An 11,103-nucleotide genomic window follows, 5' to 3' on the forward strand; every position below is an offset into this window, starting at 1 on the left:
GTTGATCAATGATTCTCTCTCATCATTGATGTTCCTATCTCTCTCTCCCTTTCCCACCCTCTCTGAAATCAATAAATATATATATAAAAATGTGTTATGTGTATATGCGTGTGTATGTGTGTACTAACACTTTGTTCAAATAATACAGACCTGAATTCTAGGTTGAAGAATAAGGCTTTATCTGGGGAGAGTTTTGTGAGAGGAGTGCTATTGGTGACTTTTTTAGTTATTACTTATCATTGGATTTTGAGTTTCCCCCCTCATTTAGAAGAACTTTCCCCCAACAATCATTTTCTCTTCATAAATGATTAGAAACATAGCTGGCATTTTCCTTACACTTCTACTTTCAAATACTAATTTCACCGCCTTCTCTCAAGAGTCTCCCCTTTTTTGATGTCTCCCTGCATTTTCATGTGATATCCTGAATTGCTTTACTTTCTATTTGCTCCCAATATACTCGCAAAACTCAAGCACACTTTCATCATTTGTGCCATCGGTTGTGACCTTTAATCTTTAAACCAAATAGACAATTTGGTGAAACACTATGAAAATTCAGCCTGCTTACCTTCTTTTTTCCTGCTGATATTTAGTTTGCACACATTTCTGATATTTGAGTTTAAATTATTTTTCCTGACTAGAAAAGCATATTCCCTCTGTCCTGTAGCCTGAGGAACCACACAAGGGCCTGCTCGCTAATGTAGAGAAAGAAGAACGCAAGAGCCACGTTTGAGGTCCATTTAATTCCACAGGAGGTGGCTGTGGCCCTGAAGACTGGCAGTGTGGAGTCTACTACCTAGAGTAACATTCTGCTCTTCAACAGCCATAAAATTAACTTAAAATTTATGGTTCTGGCAAATACCGATTGCTTTTTATGTGTTATTTATTAACTAAGACTATTTCACCGGGGAGATTAATTTGACTAAAATGCTTTGAAATTACTTGCACCAATGAACTATATTATAGGTGGAACTTGGTATAAATGATGTAGGAGGGGATTCAGAAATAACAAGGTGACAAAGCTTAGAAAACCTACCGCATCATCTCTTCCCTTGATTTTATTTTTAGCTTTGTTTAACTTTCTGGCCAGAACTCGAAAATGGTTCTGGTAGAAAGTTAAAGTGAAAATGAGGGGTTTTTTTCAATGACAAAGTAATATATCCGACTAGCTCTTCTGCTGAGAATGATAAAAGTTGAATTAAAGCACAAAAGGAAGCAAAAAGCAGCTCTCTGAAAGTATTGGAAAGCAACCAAAGTTACCACAAGTATGGGGCTAAGATCCAACAGAAAAAGAACATACATCATAAGCCCTCAATGTATCACAATTTTATCTCCTAAGAGCATTTGCCTATACGAGGCGTAGAAACCAAGAAAAAGTGGTGTCGTGGAGCTTGGGGCAGTCTGTTGAGTGGGGAAGACAAAAACTGGAGAACAAGACTATGAAGGCGCTCTCAGAAACGTAAGCCTGAGCCTGGCCAGTGTGGCTCCGTGGTTAAGCATAGGCCTGTGAACCAGGAGGTCACTGTTCAATTCCCAGTCAGGGCACATGCCCCGGTTGTGGGCTCTATCCTCAGTGGAGGCCCGTAGGAGGCAGCCAATCAATGGTTCTCTCTCAACATTGATGTTTCTATCTCTTCTTCCCTCTCTCTTCCTCTCTGAAATCAATACAAATATATTTTATTTTTCTGACCTATTTTGCAGAATTTATTGATATCAAACACAAACTATACATAAAACAGAACTTTAATATGACATTCCATAAACAAAAGGTGCAAAGTCATGGGAAGGGTCCCCATCCTGATGTCCATTAAAATAACAGAGCACAGTGAAACCGTCTCACTTCAGGACCACAGGCACGGCTTCAAATCTACAGGCCACACAGGGGGCCCTGCCCCAGGTTTCCCAAAGCAGACAGGTGCACACCTGATACAGAATCATTACAGAGCCTCCCCTTTCCATTAGACTTTAAGGGCAATTATTGCAACTTAACTTAATTTTACATACAATGGATAGAAATTTCTAAAACTCTACTTCCCTTACCAGTTTGATAAGCACAGACTACAGTTTATTATAAAAGTACCACTGAAATATCACTACACCTACGTACATTAAAAGTGCAATAACTGGGCCTGTGTGCCCCAAGCAGGCTCAGCGTTCCCACCATCTGTCCACACAGCACAGAAGGGAAGCTCTGATCCCCCAGAAACATTTGCTCCAGGCGATCTTCCTTCTCCAGTTCCTCAGGCACCTCCAGGTGGCCTGGGACTGAAGAACATGTCTTCCCTCACATGGAGTGTCTCACTGGCCAGCACGTTCAGAGGAAGAGGAAAGCTGAAGGGCCTCAAGGAGGATGCTCAAGGGGACACAGGGACAGAGTCCCTCTGACTTCTCAGTGGTGGGAGGGATCTGAGCAGGAGCCGTGAGCATCTCAGCAGGAGGGAGGGATGGAGGTGTCAGGCACATGGAGCCCCACTGGCCTTTGTCTAATGTCGTGAAGACATTTCTGAGGGGCTGGCCTAGAACCTCAAGAATTGGTGGGAACTGGCAGGGCTGGAGAGACTTGATGGGAGGACCCTGGTGCTGAGGTTGGAGGTCTGGTCTCTGGGTGCTATTCAGGCTAGGGCTGAGTCTGGGTATCTTTGTGGGCTTCTGGCAGGTTTGGCTGGAGGTCTGGGCAGCTCTCTTGCCAGGTACCTTGATGATGAGATCAGAGTCCTGGCCCACACTGCGTGCAGCAGCATGTTGGATGCTGTGTGAGTTCCCGTCAGGGAACTTGGCCTGTGGCTGGTGGATGAGGGCTTGGTCTAGGCCCTGGTTGCTGAAGGCAGAATGGGGCTGATTGTCCCCCTCATGGACACTGTGGGTGGGATCCTGGACCAAGTGTGTGCCTTCTGCATGAGGGGAGTCTGTGACAGGCCTTTCCTGTCCATTCTTTGGTACAGGAGGTAAGCAGGCACTTCTCACAACACCTTCGACGGGAGGTGCTGACGATGTCATGACACGTTTCCTTTTCGGTGACCAAGGGGTGAGGCCAGGGTCTCTTACGTATTTCCTCTTGGTGCTGTGATCAGGTCTCTGCACGTGTGGATCCCTTACATAGTCACAGGCTTCTGTCTCTTCCTTCCCGCTTTGCTGGGGCCTGCATGTGGGTCTCCAGGGAAGCCTGCAGCAAGGAGCCTCTCTCTGTTCTTCATGCCATGCTCTCTGCTCATTCACCCTATCAGCCCTGTGAAAGGGTCCTGGGTTCTGCTGGACCTGGGGATTCCATGGTTCCAGGTTCTCCTTCACCTTATTGGAGCCCATGGCCTGGGTGGCTGGGGACCTATTCCAATGATTCCTCGGACACCTGCTTGCCTTATGCCCAAAGGCCCTGCAGTTCCAGCATCTCACCCTCACGTAGTCACAGGATTCTGGCTTGTCCTTCCAGTTTTGCTGGTGCCCTTCCCGGGCTCTCCCGGGTCCTCTCTGGCGCAGAGCCTGTCTCTGTTCTTTATGCCGGCGAGCTCTCTGCTGGGTCAACCTAGCAGCCTTGTTGAAGGGCCCTCGGTTCCTCAGGTCCCTGGGAGTCCAAGGATTCTGGCTCTCCTTCTTCTTATTGGAGTCCAGGGCAGGGGGGCTTAGGGCCCCACTCTGACGCTTCATGGGACACCCGAGGCTGCTGGCCTTGTGCCCAAAGGCCCCACATTTCCAGCATCTCACCCGGGGATTCTCCTCCTCTGGTGGGGGAGCCTTGCGTGCCACTGGGGCCCTCTGTGGCTGCTTCCCTTTCTGGGCCATAAGGGTATGCGGGGCGCTCGTTCTGGGTCACGACCTGCCTTCAGCTATCCCGCCTGAGACCTTCCCGTCTTCCGCTCTCAGCTATGTTCTTGCAAATCCCCTGCAACCCGCTGTGCTCAGTCCGTGCGCAGATCCTCAGAACAGCGGGCGCTGGACCAGCTCCACTGGGCGCGCTGCAGCTTCCACGGTGCCTGTCCAAGGGCCCCTGGCAGAGCTTCCGGTCCTCCTCGGCTTTTATGCTGGTTCAAGTTGACGTCACATGTAGGCGGTGACGCTCAAATTAGCATAATCTCGCGGAGGGATACAGGACTGGGAGGGTCGCACTGCTCTGGGCTCTTTAGCGTTTTCAGTCAGTTACACATTACATAGATCCATTTTCTTACTCTTCGGAAGATGTGGCTTCTGTAAGAAAGACCGACATTTTCCCTTACTCCTGCCGCTTCCGTCTGCGCTTTGCCTTGTTTAATGCGATGACATGCATGTGAGATAAGGCGACTGGTCATACACAGAGCGGAGAGCTCTTTGGCATGAAGTCCACCCACAGTGTGTGCAACCAACGACCTCCTCCACCTCCAGAACTCCTCACGTTTCCAACCGAAGCTCGGAGTCTGTGAAAATTCTTTCTTCCTCCTAGACTCACTGCAGACCATCTGCCACCATTGTCGCCTCTGTGTCTGGGGAGCGGACCCTACTCTAGGGAATGCACAGGAATGGAGCCCCTAATTTTGTCCCTGTGGGACTAGCTCGCTTTACACCAGAGTCCTCAAACTATGGCCCGCGGGCCACATGCGGCCCGCCGAAAACATTTATCCGGCCCACCGGTGTTTTTGCGCTGCTGCCTGTTGCTTAGCAGCTGACTAGTTTTTTTAAAAACTATAGTCCGGCCCTCCAACGGTCTGAGGGACAGTGAACTGGCCCCCTGTTTAAAAAATCTGAGGACCCCTGCTACACCTTGCCTTGTGACTTAAATTACTGTCCCCGAGTCATTCCAATACAAATATATTTTTAAAAAAGGTGAGCCTGAGAGTTTGAGTGCAGTCTTCCCCACGAGGCATCTACCAGTTCCAAAGGACTACAAGCACAAGGCGAGCCGCTCAGAAACGAAGCAGAGAGTGGAGGCTGAGAGGCTAACACTAAAGAGAGGAGACTCCTCTTAGCTGGTCTCGAACTTCCCCTGTTGTTATAAACATGAAAAAAGCTGAAGGAAATACGTAAAATACCTATTTGCAGCCAATGGATAGCTGTAATCCTTGTGAGAAGGAGAGCACGAGAGGTGATCCTCACATTCATGATGTTTTCTCCCTGACAGTAGTTTCCAATCTGCAGAGCAAGGACATGTTGCAGAAGCAGAGAATTTTGGTCTTGTTAAGGGAAGAAGACAAAGATTGAAACGTTAAGTTGCTAATGTGATTAGGGATTAGAGAGCATGGTCCCAGAGAAAAGTCAGCCAATTTACTAGGGAGAAGCCACTCCAAATCTTAGTATATAATCCCCTTGAATCCTTGGCCTAATCTTCAACTTCAGGCATAGGGTGCAGCTCTGAGAGGCTTAGCAGAGAACAGCTGTGAGACTTGGGAGCTGAGCAAAGATTCAGAGGCTGCCCGGTGCTGGAAAAACAGAATTTGGGGTAAAAATTCAGACAGATTGGAGAGTCCTTAAAAAAAACACCACATTGACATTTTAGTGGAAACAGCAGAAAGGCATCGCTTTAGTTGTCAGGACAATGCCCCAAGAGTGTGGGTAAAACTAAAACCTAAGCCCGACATCATTGACAAAGCCGAGAATTAAGCCTTGACAAGATCAAGGTGATTGGCTTATCATTTAACTGTCTACCAGGACACACTTAACATTCCTGAGAGGAAGAAAACAAGTCAAAGTGCCTACAGTGTCTTAAAAATGTCTGGTATGCAAAAAAGCATGAAAAGTGATCAATAATCAAGATAAAAGAGCCAGGCCCAGAGATAATCCAGATGTTGGAGTTAGCATTTAAGCATGTCAAACATCTATAAATATTGTGAAAAATAGAAGAAAAGAGGAAAATGTATGACAACATAAACAATCAGAATCTATAAAAAAAGAACCAAATAGACAAACTGCCAAAATCCAAAGAGAAAAATCTTTAAAAGCAGTCAGAGAGAAAAAAGTAGATTACAATTAACAGCCAAATTCTACTGGAAACAATGTAAGCTACAAAAAAATAGAACGACATCTGTAAAAGTCAACCCAAAATGCCATGCCTAGCAAAATAATTCTGAAAAAAAAAGAAATCAGGCAGAACCTCTTGAGAACCAAGATGGCGGCATAGGTTAACGCGGGAGTTTGCTGCCTTGAACAACTACTTCAAAAGTGAAACTAAAAAACGGAACGGACATCACCCAGAACCACAGGAACGCTGGCTGAGTGGAAGTCCTACAACTGGGAGGAAAGAGAAATGCATACAGACACTCAGAGGAGGCCCAGTGCTGAAGTCAAATTCTGAGGTGCGGAGTGCGCGGAGCAGGCTGGCGGTGGAGGGCGCGGTTGGCGTTTTCAATCGGGAGGGAGTCACAGACTCTGAGCTCCAGATACAGGCGAGTCTTTAGGGACCCAGACTCTAACGGGAGAAGCGGGACTGTCTGACTTCAGTCAGAGCGAGTGCAGCTTTCTCTCCGAGGTTTGCAGCGGGTGCTGGGACTCAGAGAGGCAGAGCCCCTGGGGACAGGACTGAGAGCTGCCATAACTGCTCTCTCCGGCCCACCCTGTTGATCCTGTGTGACCCACCCCGCCCAAGCCCTGCACAGAGGCATTTGCCGGATAGCCTCAGGCAAAGGCTAGATTAGCACCTCCCTAGAGGACAGAAGTTCTCTCCCTGCAGACACAGCTGATTCTCATAGCCACTTGGCCTGGAGGTCAAACCCTCCCTGGTATTAGCTACAACAATCAAGGTTTAACTAAAAGACTGCGCACAAAGACCACTAGGGGGTGCACCAAGGAAGCATAACAAAATGTGGAGACAAAGAAACAGGACAAAATTGTCAATGGAAGATATAGAGTTCAGAACCACACTTTTAAGGTCTCTCAAGAACTGTTTAGAAGCCGCCGATAAACTTAATGAGATCTACAAGAAAACTAATGAGACCCTCGATGTTATATTGGGGAACCAACTAGAAATTAAGCATACACGGACTGAAATAACGGATATTATACAGACTCCCGACAGCAGATCAGAGGAGCGCAAGAATCAAGTCAATGATTTGAAATGCGAGGAAGCAAAAAACACCCAACTGGAAAAGCAAAATGAAAAAAGAATCCAAAAATGCGAGGATAGTGTAAGGAGCCTCTGGGACAGCTTCAAGCGTACCAACATCAGAATTATAGGGGTGCCAGAAGATGAGAGAGAGCAAGATATTGAAAACCTATTTGAAGAAATAATGACAGAAAACTTCCCCCACCTGGTGAAACAAATGGACTTACAGGTCCAAGAAGCGCGGAGAACCCCAAACAAAAGGAATCCAAAGAGGACCACACCAAGACACATCATAATTAAAATGCCAAGAGCAAAAGATAAAGAGAGAATCTTAAAAACAGCAAGAGAAAGAAACTCAGTTACCTACAAGGGAATACCCATACGACTGTCAGCTGATTTCTCAACAGAAACTTTGCAGGCCAGAAGGGAGTGGCAAGAAATATTCAAAGTGATGAATACCAAGAACCTACAACCAAGATTACTTTATCTAGCAAAGCTATCATTCAGAATTGAAGGTCAGATAAAGAGCTTTACAGATAAGGAAAAGCTAAAGGAGTTCATCACCACCAAACCAGGATTATATGAAATGCTGAAAGGTATCCTTTAAGAAGAGGAAGAGGAAGAAAAAGGTAAAGATACAAATTATGAACAACAAATATGCATCTATCAACAAGTGAATCTAAGAATCAAGTGAATAAATAATCTGAGGAACAGAATGAACTGGTGATTATAATAGAATCAGGGACATAGAAAGGGAATGGACTGACTATTCTTTGGGGGGAAAGGGGTGTGGGAGATGTGGGAAGAGACTGGACAAAAATCGTGCACCTATGGATAAGGACAATGGGTGGGGAGTGAGGGCGGAGGGTGGGGCAGGAACTGGGAGGAGGGGAGTTATGGGGGGAAAAAAGAGGAACAAATGTAATAATCTGAACAATAAAGATTTAATTAAAAAAAAAATAACCCCCCCCCCCCCCAAAAAAAAAAAAAACAACCCAGCAGAACCTCTCTGGAGATTCAGACCAGAACTTGGCTGGAGATCCTGGCTAGGCTGCTGATCAACTGAACACTGAAAAAAAAAAAAAAAAAAAAAGAAAGCAAAATAAATATATTTTCAGACAAAATGAAAGACTTTGTCAGCAGCAGCTCACACTGCAAGAAACACCATGAGAGTTCTTCCTGCAGAGGGAAAATGACCCAGATGAAGAAAGGAATGAAGTCTACTGTAAAAGGCAATATGTGAGTAGGCATCAATGAATATTAACTTCAAACAATAAAGTCTTTTGCAATTCATAACATCAATAAAAGTAATATGTATGACAACAGCACAAGAGACATGAGAAGAGAAAAATGAAGATAAGTTCTTTACATTTCTTGGGTTGTTTGGGCAGTGGTAAATGTGACAAAACAAAGTATATGATAAGAGAATAGAAAGTATATTGCAATTTTAGTCTTAGCCCATAAGGATTATACCAGAAGGTATAATAAAATAGTTAATAGATAGGATACAATAGAATAAAATACTTGATTAATACACAGAATGTAGAAAGAAGAACTATAGGAACAAAGAACAGATGGAACAGAGAAAATATAGCAAAACAATAGACATAAATTCAACTCTATCAGTAACTATATTAAATGTATATGGACTAAACAGACCAATGTAAAAAATGAAAATTGTCACATTTGAGAAACATTAGAAAAATCTAAACTACATGCAATTTACAAGGACCACAGATGAAATTAAGACATGATAGAGTTTAAAAGCATGGAAAAACATATACTACATTAACCAGAAGAAAGCTGGTATGGCTATATTTATATTATTCAAAGTAGACTTTCAGGCAGAGCAGTGGAAGAGATAATGAAAGATATTTTGTAATGATAAAGGGTTGACTCAACAGGAAGATGAAACAATGTAAGTGTGAATGTATGATGGCTTCAAAATGCACAGTCAAAAATTAACCAAATGAAAGAGAGAGGCAACTCTATAACTAGTTGCAGACTTTAGCACATCTCTCTCACTAACTGTTAGAATGTACAGATAGGTCAAAGCAAATCAAAATGTGTATAAAATACTACCTCTAAGGCTATAGCTAAAACTGCAGTATATACATGGGGTATATAGAAAAACATCATACTCAGGGGCATACAACAAGTCTCATCAAATTTCAAATAATTTAAATCAACAGTAAATATTCTTTGTCTGTCTTAGAATTAAGTTAGATTATTATAAATTTTTTAAATCCTCACCCAAGGACAAGTTTGCTTCCATTCAAAGTTCTCTTCCCCTCTGCTTCCCCAAAGCAAACTAGATCCTCAAAATTATAACATGCATAATCCCTACTACTTGGGGCCATGGAAAAGTGACATGTATATCTTAGCTGGTATAAGAATGAATCTCTTTAAATGAACTATGAACTTGATTATGGAAGAAGATTGCAAAAATGTAGTATGACTAATGTGAGATGTGGTTTTTTTTCTTTTTCTCCTTTTTCTGGTGTGTGTGTGTGTTCCCATCTGTAATTGGTAAGTGCGTGGAAGGTCACACTAATGCCCCTTCACATGTTAAAATCAAAGCACCCCGGAGTACAGCTGACAAATAGTGTGGTGAAGGCCTGGAGGGGCGGGGGGAGCTGGTGGAGGGTGCCAATAGAGGTAAGTACACCCCAGGAGAAATCTCAGGCCCTGATTCTGCCCTACCCAGCAACGTTTATAATGACATTTTTTTTTCATAAAATGAAAAAATTCATATTTGTAAAGCACTGGGAGATGTTTGGGTATGGGAAACTCTTACAATGCCAAGAATTCATTTGAAAGAGCTGTGGGCTTTAGACCTGAGGGCTCTTCAGCTAGACAAGCTGCCCAAATGGGCCTCGTAGGGCCAAGTCCTAAATGTAGTCAGTCAAGTCATGGCAGCACCACCTCGAAGGCACAGACTTGTTTCCCACTAGATCTGACTGCGCTGGCAGTTCATGGCAGAGTCGCATTTATGAATAGGACAGCTCTGTCCACGTCCCTGGCTATGCCATTTGTTTGTGGAGGTACAGGCCATGGTACCGCCTTGGAAAGCTCCTCTGGTGACTGTGCTGTGCCGCCCTGGCTAAGACATTGTGACTGGAGCCTGGAGGGAGGCTGATGGCACAGGCACTGGATGTGCCGAAGGTATGAGGGGTGGGGGGTGGCCTTGAAACAGCCGCTATGTCCAAGTGTGCATCCCCTCGAAATAGAACAGTTTCTAATATGTAAAATGGATTGAAAATATTTTTATTTTTAGACTCAGGAAATGTTAGTGCTGAAAAGAATCTTAGAAACTGTCTTGCCCAAAGCTCTCACTTTATGTGAGGAAACCAAAGAACTTGTATGCATATACACATAATCCATGGTCACAGACAATAAAATAGTGTGGTAAAGTCCCGGAAGGGGGGGGGGGAGCGCGGTGGAGGGGGCCAATGGAGGTAAAAGGGGACATCTGTAATACTTTCAACAATAAAGATAACAAAGATTAAAACATTAGGGTCAATTAAAAAAATGGATTGTAAATATTTTTATTTTTAGATTCATAAAATGTTAGAAACTGTCTTGCCCCAAGTTCTCATTTTATATGAGGAAACCGAAGCCTCTTGTCTGAGCCAGATAAGGATTCAGTCCCAGCTACTTGGAAACTATTGTTTCAAATTTATCTTTATCTGGGTTCCCACAACCTTCCTATGACCCCTCCCCTCCCCCTCACTCTCTTTCTTTGTCTCTGACTCTTCTCCCTCCCCAATCAGAGAGGACAATCTCCCCCTTCTCCTGTGTGGGACCCAGTGCGCCCACCCCCCCCCCCACCCCACACACACATTTGTACACAGGCTGTTCTGTGAGCTGTAGAGACTTGAGAGACACACCGGTAACAGAACATTTATTTGGTAGCCACGAAACTTTGAGAGCTTGGCGTGTTACATACATCCATGGCTCCTATTTGGTGGTATTTAGACATTTGGAAAGACAGACAATACATTCCCGTCAGGAAAAAAGTGCAAAAGCAACAGGGAACTTGGCCCAATTCCAAATCTCTATCGTTTTTGCTGTTTCCTAAAGAGAAAATGATTTCAACATAG

General features: G+C 44.4%; 1 protein-coding gene across 1 annotated transcript; it reads right to left on the reverse strand.

Annotated features, from left to right (window-relative positions):
* Positions 1–2,295: 2,295 nt before the first annotated feature.
* LOC308533253 (protein FAM90A20-like) lies at positions 2,296–3,774 on the reverse strand (the record flags this gene model as incomplete). Its single annotated transcript, XM_081111091.1, has 1 exon — positions 2,296–3,774. One exon carries the CDS (start codon positions 3,772–3,774, stop codon positions 2,296–2,298), a length of 1,479 nt encoding a protein of 492 aa, XP_080967217.1.
* Between the last annotated feature and the right edge of the window lie 7,329 nt (positions 3,775–11,103).

The sequence above is a fragment of the Myotis nattereri genome (genome assembly GCF_964212035.1).
Source record: "Myotis nattereri genome assembly, chromosome: 17".
NCBI classification, from domain to species: domain Eukaryota; kingdom Metazoa; phylum Chordata; class Mammalia; order Chiroptera; family Vespertilionidae; genus Myotis; species Myotis nattereri.